Source organism: Cucurbita maxima, unplaced genomic scaffold, assembly GCF_002738345.1.
Source record: "Cucurbita maxima cultivar Rimu unplaced genomic scaffold, Cmax_1.0 Cma_Scf00006, whole genome shotgun sequence".
In the NCBI taxonomy this organism is placed as follows: Eukaryota; Viridiplantae; Streptophyta; class Magnoliopsida; order Cucurbitales; family Cucurbitaceae; genus Cucurbita; species Cucurbita maxima.
Window position 1 is genome coordinate 3,575,276 of NW_019272022.1, and position 11,881 is coordinate 3,587,156.

General features: G+C 32.2%; 1 protein-coding gene across 3 annotated transcripts; it reads right to left on the bottom strand.

The window, feature by feature from the left end:
- Window positions 1–557: 557 nt before the first annotated feature.
- LOC111480266 (aldehyde dehydrogenase family 3 member H1-like) lies at window positions 558–7,145 on the bottom strand. Of its 3 annotated transcripts, XM_023125208.1 has the most exons (12): window positions 6,843–6,932; window positions 5,584–5,862; window positions 5,309–5,550; window positions 3,886–3,954; window positions 3,708–3,804; window positions 3,389–3,595; window positions 2,717–2,832; window positions 2,494–2,598; window positions 2,232–2,404; window positions 2,045–2,135; window positions 1,191–1,340; window positions 558–981 (listed from the first exon to the last, which is right to left on the bottom strand). In XM_023125208.1, the coding sequence occupies exons 3-12, from the start codon at window positions 5,534–5,536 to the stop codon at window positions 748–750; spliced, it is 1,470 nt and encodes a 489-aa protein (XP_022980976.1). In that variant the 5' UTR covers window positions 5,537–5,550; window positions 5,584–5,862; window positions 6,843–6,932; the 3' UTR covers window positions 558–747. The 3 variants fall into 3 exon arrangements, with proteins under 3 accessions (XP_022980976.1, XP_022980977.1, XP_022980978.1); XM_023125209.1 differs by having other exon boundaries at window positions 5,309–5,862; XM_023125210.1 differs by lacking the exons at window positions 5,309–5,550; window positions 5,584–5,862 and having other exon boundaries at window positions 6,843–7,145.
- Window positions 7,146–11,881: the final 4,736 nt, after the last annotated feature.

Here is an 11,881-nt window from a genome sequence, read left to right on the forward strand (position 1 = left end):
TTTTTTTTTTTTTTTTTTTTTTTGTGAAATTTATAGTGGTGTCAATAGAATCTTCAAATGTCTAACAAAGGACTCCAAAAGATAAAGAGTCAGGCTCCTCGAAAACATAGTAAAAAATGACCAAGACTCCAAAAGAAAAAGGAGTCAGCATTCGAGCCTCGATTAAGGGAAGGTGTGGATGGTGTTGGATGAAAGTCTCACACCGACTAATTTATGGGACTATCTTAGAGAATGATCATGAATTTATAAGCCAAGAATAATACTATGTTTATAATCCAGGAATATTATCTTTATTGGGATGAAACATTTTTGGAAGCTGAAAGCTTTATTCTATTATATTTTTTAATTAAAAATGTTGGTTAGAATTCCCTTTATTTTATGTTTTTTTTTTAAATATATATGAAGCAAAATTAATCTTAGTGGATTGAAAATAAAAATAGAGAAAATATATATTGCAATTCTTATTAATGAACAAGAAATAATAATTAGAATTGGTATAGATATATATATATTAAACTAAATTGAGGGCAAGGCAAGAAAATGGTAGGATTTAGAAATGGAAAACAAAAGAAAACTTAAAACTTTAATTTCCCAAGAGTTTTTTTTAGAGTTTACATAAACAAAAATAAACTGACCTTCCCTATCTTAACCTTGTTGACTTTCATAGATCATAGTAACATATGGAACTTATTAAGATCCTAACTCCACACAATGAAAAAAAAAAGCTTAAGAGCAAAGAAGATGTGCCTATGACCACCCAAGAAGAGCACGAATGAGACCCCATATGTCACCTCCAAGAAGAGCCTTGAGAATTCTTAGCTTTCCCTTCGTGTACGGCGGGTATCTCATCGGCGCATCGCCTGCGAAGCTTCGATAAAGAACAGCCTTCTTATGGCTAAATGCATCAAATGAGAACTTCCCATGGTAAGATCCCATTCCACTGTCCCCAACTCCTCCAAATGGTAGTGTGCTAACTGTCAGCTGCACATATATATGATCATACGTTGAATCTTTGGTTTTAAGCCAACAATCATGGAAGAATTTCACCCATTGACAACAAAAGTAATCATAAAAAGATCTTCCTAGATAACAACTCTAAACTTCAAGTCAACGACGTTGCCAATATCTTAAAAAAAATTGCAACAATCAAGTTCTAGTATGAATTATGAACCAAAGAAAAGAATTCTTACATGTAAGGTGGTGTCATTGATGGCCACACCCCCTGCAGAGATGCAAGCTACGAACTGGTCCTTGAGCCTCTTGTTGTTGGTAAATAAATATGCTGCAAGTGGCTTTGTGCCCGAGTTCACTACTTCGAAGCTATCCTCCACTTTGTCGACCTGCTCCAGCCAAAATAAGAAAACGGAAGAAGATTGTATTGTTCATCGTCCATTATAATTCTCCATACAAAAAAAGCAACTTCCTAATATTGGCAGTTTCAGTCAATCATATGCCGGAATATTTATATAATTAAATTATTTTTTTATACTATTATTGAGGAACAAAAAAAAAAAAAAAAAATACTATTTATTGTTGAAGAGCAGATTTTACATTTTGAGAGGAATTAATAAATTTAAGGCATTCAAAAAAGTATCTATTACTCCAAAAGTTAGAATATTACTCTAAACCTCACATAAAAGTTTTAAAGCTATTCTTTTGGTAAAAATTTGTTAGAATATTGGATGAAAAATAACATAGCGAACAACATGATAGTACCCTACTAGGGTACTTGTGTAGATAAGTCTGGAAGAATAACATGTAAATACATTGATCGTCCAACATTCCGACAGTTTATCTAGGTAAAGGTAGTTTTGATACATTTAAGAATACAACAACTAAAGAACAATAAATAAATAAATAATTAAGTCAATGATATGTTTTAGAGGGAATTTTTATTTTTTAATTTGGCCTAAAAGAATTTGGTCCAAAGTAAAAGAAATTTAGGGTGTTTCCTTATTTTACCCGATCAAAACAAAAAATATTAAAACATGAGAATTTGGTCCAAAGCAAAAAATATTAAAAATATTAAGTTTGTTGGTTTTACCGTGAGAATAGGAAGCAAGGGACCAAAGATCTCCTCCGTCATAATCAGAGAGTCTCGAGGGACATCCAATAAGAGGGTCGGAGTAATCTGTCTGCATCATGAAAACAGTACCGCTCCTAAGCAGCTAATATTTATTAACTGATAAACGATAAAAAAAAAAAACAGGCCAGTGATGAATGTAACATACAATTTGGTTTTGTCCCTTTCACCTCCATGCACAATCTTGCCAGAAACCTTATCATCATCTAAGAGCTTTGACAAGCGAGCAAAGTGATTAGCATTCACAATGCGAGATAAATCTTTAGTTTCCATAGGGTTTTTTCCATAAAATCTCTCCAGTTCTTGTTTCAGAGTCTCCACCTAGAGATGTGAACATGAATTTAAAGATGGAACCAAATTTTAGCAAGTGCAACAAACCAAAAGTTATTTGCGTAAGAAACGGAACTAACCAATTTTGGAGCAAATTCTTTCGTAGTTATGATATAATCAGGAGCAATGCATGCTTGCCCATTGTTGCAACCCCACTTACCAGAAATAATCCGCCTACACGCGACCTTTGACAAGCAAATATATTTCAGTTTGTATAAGATGGTAGAAACTAAGACATGGTAGCATTCGCAGCTAATTGAACTCCAAACGTAATGATGATATGAGGGGGAGAGGAAATAGTACTTGTAAATTGATTTGTGAATCAACTACTACTGGAGATTTTCCTCCAAGCTCCAAAACAACTGGTGTGAGGTGCTTGGCAGCAGCTGCCATAACTATACGCCCCACTCTTCCACTGCCTGCAAGTTTAGAAGCCACGGACTTAAGAAAGAGCTAATTTGACCAAAAGGAAATAAGAGAAAAGCCACCATGCCAGAAGCTATTTTTACAAACATTGCCTACCATCACCACATATTATTAGAAATTCCTAAAGATAGATGTGACAGGCAAGTTATTTCAACACCTGGAAGCCTAATCTGAATAACTTATTACAGGAAATTTTCCGAATAAAGGAACTACTACAAGTTCATCCATATCAACTGGGCCAATATGCCATTTTTCATCTTACTATCAAAGTCTCCCATCTGCCTATCTATCTTGATTTCCTACCAAAAGAAGAAGAAAAAGAAGAGAGAGAGAGAGCTATTAAAGTCGCTTGATCCTCCACTTACTCAAGTCTCAAACTAGAGGCTTATTGGCCATCCATTGAATTTATCATACCTTCCTGGGTTCAATATGGATAACTACATACGGAATGAATCCAAAAGAAGTTTTACGTATAAAATAGATCGTAGACAATATGATCATACTCGTTAACAAACATGCCCTGCTATTTGCAAGCCAAAGGGAACAAACCTGTGTAAAATATTTTGTCCCATTTTTGCTCCAGCAAAGCAGAAGTTTCGGAAGTAGCACCCTCAATAACTTTTACAGCAGAAGGATCCAAATATTTCCCTAAAAGTTTTGCCATTAAAGATGATGTTGCTGGGGAAATTTCTGATGGCTTTAGAACCACAGCATTACCAGCTGCTATTGCTCCAACAACTGGATCAAGAGATAATACTGGGAAATGTGGACATAGTCAGTGCATATAATTTCAATATTTAAGATAGTTTTGAGGCTGCAAATGATTTTCAATTATATATAAACAAAACACTTCTTGACACTGACTTACAGAATGGATAATTCCAAGCAGAAATGATCAGGACAACACCCAGAGGTTCTGGTACAATTGCAGCAGACGAAGGAAATGTGGTAATTGAAGTTTTAACCTGCAGTAGTAGAACATAATGTCATTCATAGCAAGGGAATGGTATGGAAACAAAAAATAGAAAGTTTGTAATACCAAATACCTTTTCTGGCGTCATCCAATGCCTGAGTTCTTTAATTGCCAATTTACATGAATTTTTCAACAAAGCTATCTGCATAACAAGCCACACAAGGGGAAGAGAACTTCAAGTGATCTGAGAAAAAATGGGCTGAAAGAAGCTTCATAGAATAATAAACTGAAACAGGGGAAAGGGGTGGATCCTCCTCTCGTCAAAGTTTCAATATTCAATAATTCATGACCTTTGAAGTCGCTATAAAAATTAAGGAAATCTGAAACTAGTTGAAGTGTGTAACACCCAAATTTAATAAAATCAATAAGGAAATTATATAAAGAATTAAATTTTTTAAAAAAAATCGAGCTTGAATCGTGGCCTAACAATGAGCAATTTACCTCGAGATTTTGGGAGTTTCATTGGAAAAAAAATTCCAATGAAATACACGACCGAAACAATCTTCTATCCTTCGTAGAAACTCTCCTTAATAAAGCACAACCCTCCTAGTTATGAATAATAAGTAAAACAAATCTCTTTGCTTTTCCTTCAAGAAACTCAAGACTTTTCTTATTCAGAAAATATCTGTCACCTACCAACTATCCCTGAAGCTTCTAAATGTTGCAGAAACATGATTTTCAGATGAAGCTGTTCCGCCATTTTGTTTATGAGAAACAAAAGGCCCTTTGCCAAATTATAACAAATCGAGTGTCCATACAGAAACATCTAAGCCTAGAAGGATTTGATGTAAGCTTGTCATCTGAAAAACCCCTTCCATTCGAAATATAACATGATCCACTTTTTACTGTTACCACCCATGTATCAGTAATACAGAGAAGAAAATTTTATTTCTCTCTATTAGTTTCATTGGTCGAAGATTTAGGAGAAATAGTTCTTTCTGCGGGAGGAGCGAAGGGAAATAGAGAAGACAACCAGAAAGGAAGGAATGTGGTATTAAAAACCAAATAATTGGAATGGACATAAATATAGAGTTCTACTTGACTACAAACAAGAAAGGTCATCGAGCCTAGTAAATGAGAAATTCTAAGTTTGAAATCTGGTTGAAGCATGGACTGAGCATCAATAAATACCTCCCATTAATGGCATCAGTAAGTTAACTTCAATGATCAGTGGTCCCACACACAAACTGCAACTGTGAGAACATGTATTTGGTGAGTGTGAGGGAGTTTGAGAGGAGGAGAAAGGCAACAGGAATTCGAAGGATTGGACATTTAGACAAACAGGTGCCGTTCGTTAATTCAACCACCAGAAAGTAGCACAGATAACAGAACGGAACATTTATGAACAGGATCAAACGCAAGATTCACATATCTAACGAGACTCTGATAACAAAAATCATTGGCGGTAACGAGCAAACGCTAAAAAAAGAACAGTCTAAACACGAGAACCGACAGATCATCAGAACAGTGAAGAAGTCGAGTTTAAGAACAAAGACCTCATGAATAATGGCTTCCATCACAGGCTTGGATAGGTCAGAGCGAAGCGCATCGCAGATATCTTCCTCGTGGACAACGCTAAACTTCAAGAGAGACTCAAGCTGCGAAACTCTCCACTTATAGCTCCGAGTCTTTCCGGAGGCAAAACTTTCTCTCAACTCCTTCACCTGCATCGACGCGTCATACACCTCCGCCTCCGCCTTCGTCTCCGTCTCCGTATCCGACATTGCGAATCGCCGCCGACGATTATCAGTATATCCAAAAAAAAAAACAAAAAGAGAGAGGATTCGCAGGAAAGGAATGGAGATTCAACTGATCCTTGGATGAGAGAATGAATTATCGGATTGATATCAGGGAGCACGCTAATCGTTAAGATCGAGGTGCCATCTTCTCACTTTCTGCATAGCTCCGCAGTTCTACGACACAGCCATTGATCATCCTCCATTCTCCATTCGCGATGCCACCGAGAACATCGTGTACTTCACGCGCTTAATAATGGAGCGTTTCCGGCTTTGTTCTCAGACTTGCCGCCCGATTGTCCGTTTCTCTTCTGCTTAGTTCATAATTTCTTTGATTTCCACTTTATTATTAATTTAATTAATATAATAATTCCTAAATTTATATTTAATCTTTTATACTAAATTTAATAGTTTAATTATTATATAATAAAAAAATATTTTGGCATTAATTAATTATTTCTTTTTCATCACAACTACATTTACGTACATCTTCCAAAAAAAATTGAAATTTCAACCCTAATTTAATAAAAGAAAACTATTTATAAATTATAATATATTGCAAATAAGCTTTTCAATGAAAATAATTAAAATTAGTTCATGCTTACTCGAGTTAGGTTGGGTTTGATGACCCGAACACAATAAAGTTCACAACTCAACTCAATACTCTAATTTTTTGTTCGGCTATATTGGATTGTTGGGTTATTTTAATTTTTATTATTATTTAAAAAATTAATTCAAATGTCGGTCACCTATTTTATAATAATTTTAATAATATGATTGAGTTTAACTCTATTTTTTTATTAACCCAGTCAATCCAACCAATAAAAATGTCATCACTCTAACTAATCTAAATTTTCTTCACAATCACACTTTAATGGCAGCAGAATTGTGATGGTGCGACACTCCCTTATTAGTAAGTAGTGAGTTAAGCCTATTCGTTATTGTGTCGCATACGGCAAGTAACGTATGCTCGAGCCTCTGGCTCCGGTTCAAGAAGAAAGTTTAGAAAACGGGGAGTAGAGAGTTTTGAGAGGAAGATTTGAGAAATTAGTGTTATATGGGAATGCAAGTACAAACATAACTAAAACGGCTTACTGCATATAACTCTCCGATAGGAAGAAGTGGATTATATTCGATCCAACTCAAATATAAAAAAATAAATCAAGTATTTTAAAAGATTTTATCAATGAATAGTTATTTAAATATCAAATTTTAAAATTTAAAATTGAATTAAAATCTACCATTCTTCAAATTAATAATAATAATAAAATAAAATAAAAAAAAGCGGACGAACCTCATGAGCGAAGGTTTCGAATTCGGGTTTGGAACAATCGGAATGAACCGTATCGATCATCTCTTTCTGGTTTTCATCCACCAATTTCAACAGATTCTTCACTTGCTCCACTCTCCATTCGTACCTTCTCGTTTTCCCGGAATTAAAGCTCTCCCTCACCTCCGCCACCACTCTCTCCGCCGCTTCGCTATCGAAAACCGCTCTCTCCTCCGCCATCGCCGGAACCTTGATAAGAAACAGAGAGAAAAAGAGAGGCTGAAGATTCACTGGACTTTTCTGATCTGCGTTCTCCACCGAAGAGAGGTTATATCGATTCGAGAAAGAAAGAAGACAAAATACGAAAGATGCCAAAATTAAATTAAATTTCAAATTTAAAAAAAAAAAATCTCAACTTATCGCTTAAATTTTATCCCATAATTTATTTTATTGTTTGATTTTAAAAAAGAAAAAACAATTATTGGTTCTTCTGGGTCCCATAATTCGTATTTTTACTATATTTTACCCGTTAGGGTTTTATTTAATTTTTTTCTAAAATCTTATGTATTATTAATTGTAATTAATTATTAAATATTTGATTGTTGATCGTAATAAGTAAATCAATTTAATTCGACTTAGATAGCAAGTATAAGTTTAAAAAACTATTAGATATATAAATTATTAAAAAAATTAATATGAAAAATCATAAACTTTAATTTTTAAAAATAAAAATAGAGAATTAAATTATTATGCCTTGAGTTATAATTTTTAATATTTTTAATAATAATAAATATTAAATTTTTAATAAGAGAAAAAAAAAAGGTTAATTTCAAATTTATCTTCAAACGTCCAGATTTTATTGTTAATTCTTTTTAAAATATTAAAATTCGTTAAATAATTATTTATTATTACGTGAATCTCGTGTGTCCAACCCTCCCCATCTTATATAAGTGAGGAAAATCGGTTCGTCTCTCTATTTCAATAAATAAATATATATATATATATATTTTGTTATGAATGAGAAATAAAATTGAGATCGAAATTATATATTCCCGTTCAAATAAGATACAACTATCAACTAATACCTACAAATAAATTAAATATTAAGAATAAAATAAAATATATTATTAATCAAATCATAAATAAAATAATATTAATATCTAAGATATATTTCATAATTAATATAGTCTCTAAATATTATATCTTAATAAATAAATAAATAAATGCTTACAAATAAGATTATGATAATTAAATATTATATATTTTTGTTGTCAATAGATGTTATTATAAAAACAATCATATTAATTTATATTATTTTAATCGACTAATTAAGAAAAGAATATTATTAATTAATTAATAATCAAAGAAATATTTAATTGAATAATTAATTGTGTGTTTTGAAAAATGAATACAAATACTAAGTTAATTTAAATAATCAAAATTAATTCATTTATATTTTAATATGTTAGTACGGAAAATAAAAAAACGTGTATAATTATCTTATTAATGCCAGGTGGACTCATTCAATAATAGATAATTAATTTTAATTATTGAAAGATCAATTTTTCTACTAGCTTAGTCTAATTAATACTAATTAACTTATTAAATACATTTTAGATTTTATCGACTAATTAATTAATATTAGTAATAAATAAGTAATTATATTTATTTAATAAACGTTTATTTGCTAGAATGAACTAACACTTTAATATGTTGTTACTGATCTATTATAATTTAAAATAATCGATAAAGTTGGGGGTTAGAATGCAAAATCGATAAAGTTGAAGTCTGAAAAATAAATTGAAGAAGTTTAGGGCCACAAGAACAAATAAGTTTGGTGTAACGAACCCTACGTGTAAATGTTATGTCCTGACCAAATTTCCACCAATCTATGGTTCCTTGTTGCTATTGCATTGCTTAAGCCAAATGATTCTTACCCATTTTTTACTTTTTTTTTTTTTTAATTATATAAAAATACGTGCCATCTATGTTATCTTTGACTTTTTGTAAACGTTTCAAAACTATATTTATAGTTGACTTTTTATCTGACATTTTAGTTGAGCATTCGAGACATAAGAGCACCTACGACACATGAGCTTTCGAGAGCTCGAGTCAGATTTAAATAATTTTTTATTTACAGACAAAAGTACTCCGATCCAATTCTTGCTTGGTGTCAAGGAAATAAGCTATCGATAGTCATCAATTGAATTGCTGGATATCAACTTTCCAAAATCTTGACTTTATGAAAAAGTCAAAACTACTTTGAAAAATGAGAAAGCTAGTTAAAACATTAGGTGAAATGTGGACGTGATGAAACATTGTGATTTGAAATTTAAGTCAAACAAGCGTGTCAGTTCCCACTGATATGTTTATTCAGGACATGTTGTACGTGGCCCCGAGCCTCTTTTGAGATTTATTGGCCAAAGACAATTTGTCTCATAATATACTATAGAGCAATACGACTCGTTGTTAAATCTTTCAACTCGAGTTATATGCCATCAACAGTGTTGTTATCTCATATTTCTCAATTACTTCTGTATAATTTTAGGTCGCTCTCATGTCAATTTTTCATTTCACAGTCCATCTGAGACAATCGGGAGATGAGATGACCTATTACATGCTAGAGCTTATCGAAAAGAAAGAAGTTCCTTTTTTTAAGATTCAAATAAAAAAAAGCCAATTATCCATTCAATATAATAGTGATTGAATGCTCGAATACTCAGATACTTTCATGAGTCCATATATAAAGTAGTTTCATCATTTCCGTAACTCAAAATGAAATTCGATTCCCTAATTCAAGACCCAATCAGTAGACACCACATTCGGAGTCGAAGGGTTATCATATCAAGATTTAACGATTATTTTTCATTACTCTACTAACTACTAAATTCTTGAAACGAAACCTAGACGCAAGGATGTATAACATTTTTTTTTCCATTCTTTTATTTGTTGATGAGGTGACACCCGGATTTGAACTGGGGAAAAAGGGATTTGCAGTCCCCCGCCTTACCGCTCGGCCATGCTGCCAAAACGATACAAAATATTGGATTGGCTCTATCTCTTCGATTGATAGTATCTTACAACACACAACATCTAAAACTAAAAACCGAAAAACTTTACTTTCTTTTTCTATTGAAAAAAAATGTGGATTTTCATGGCAAATGGCTGGGGAGAGGAAATGTTCCTTTTTTCAGGGTACCCCTCGGAACTGATCTAGTGGAGACGGGGTGGGGCCTGTAGCTCAGAGGATTAGAGCACGTGGCTATGAAGCACGGTGTCGGGGGTTCGAATCCCTCCTCACCAAGTCACAAAAGCAAAAATTAAGGAGACAAATGGGGACGGTTAACTTTAACTATTGTGTGTGAAATTCATAAATGATTCTTGGATTAAAATTGAAAATTAGGTTTCCCTAATGATATAAGAAAACAATCCAAAAATTGATACCTTACCTAAATAAATAAAAATGGATATATAACTAATCATTACTAATCCATTACAATTATCTAAATCAATTTTAAAATATATATATATATATATATATTTTTTTTTTTTATAATTAAATTTTTTAAATTATTAAAAGTGACCGTTTTGTCGTTATTTGTTTATGGGATGAAGAATTGAAAAAGTGTATTATTGAAATTCAATAATAGAATATCTAAATATTGACAAAGTGGACAATACAAGAGATATCGATCACCTTGAAATAATCACTTCTATAATTTTACACGCTAGCCCATTATTCAATATCCAAATAAATATTTTTTTTAATTTTTTTATTTTTATTATTACACCGCTAAATTAATAAAAATATTATTAAACTTTGTAATTAGTCACAAATCCAAAATAGTTAGTTTTTTTATGAAAATCCTTAATATTTTATTAAAAAAATACTTAACGTCGTGCCCGTGCGGCCTATAGAGCCCTCAAACAATCTAACTTAATCGAGGTTTGACTCCTCTAATTTCGTTGCTCATATCAATAGAGATCGTGTTCTATATTTATAAACCCATGATCATTTATTTAATTAGCCAATGCGAGACTACTCTGAACGATCCTCAATAAATAGGCCCTTATCCGTTTTGAGTTCTCTCGTTAAGAACGATGTAAGTTATAAAAATAATGTTGGCATAAGCTGATATTTACGAAAATAAAAAATAATTAAAATGAAAAAAAAATCTATATTTTGAAGTTTGGGTAAAAGCCCAACTTCTCCAAGGAATTACGAGCGGCCCAAAATGCATCCATTGTTGAAGCCCATAAATGCTGGCCCAGTCATGGAGCTACGGGCCTCCGGCCCAAAATAATTAATTTAATAGCGGTTGATAACAAAAATGAATTATTTGATATTATAGACGAGGGACCGTTTAGTTTTCATAGGTCGGTCACGTCTATTATTTTTTAGGTAAGAAATTAGTTTACAGGTACAACATTTGTAACTTCACGGTATATCCACAGATTGACAATAACCGCTGCAGTTTCAATTCCTACTAATAGTTAAACACGCTCTTTTTTGTTACTTTTGGGTCCTTAAATTTTACTCGGTGGTGTCAATTAGGTAATTTGTGGACTTTTATTGTCTAGACAGTACTATTAGACCAATAAGTTTGAATTCGTGCTCAGTCTATTCAATTTTGACCTTATAATGATTGCATTCTCGGATCAAATTGCTTTTTTTTTTTTTAATGCTAAAATTATGAACGAAGAGATCGAGATTTAAACCTATTATTATTTTCAGATAAAATGGTATATAAATAACTTAATGACAAGTTTTTGGGGCATCAAATCTTTTAAAAGATTTAATATTTAATTTTTAAAAAAATGTAACACTTTTTTATTATTTAATTTTGAGAAATAAAAAAGATGTACACATTTATGAAGCTAAGATAGACTTTGACTAACCCTAAATATTGAATTGTGGGTCACTTGGAATTTGAATTCCAAAAAGGGTAGTGGGGCTAAGACAGGGACTTTTGAAATTTGGAAAGGTAATTTACTTTATTGCCCCTTCACATTCAAAGGGATGGTCACAACTTGTCTTCATATGGGGAAGTATCCTTTTGAAC

Bases quoted from the DNA above. Each gene is read 5' to 3' on its own strand.
- LOC111480266 (XM_023125208.1), bottom strand. From the start codon at position 5,536: ATGTCGGATACGGAGACGGAGACGAAGGCGGAGGCGGAGGTGTATGAC. The intron at 2,405-2,493 runs GTTAGTTCCGTT...TCACATCTCTAG, and splicing joins AAGAATTTGCTCCAAAATTG to GTGGAGACTCTGAAACAAGA. The intron at 2,136-2,231 runs GTATGTTACATT...TTCATGATGCAG, and splicing joins GAAAGGGACAAAACCAAATT to ACAGATTACTCCGACCCTCT.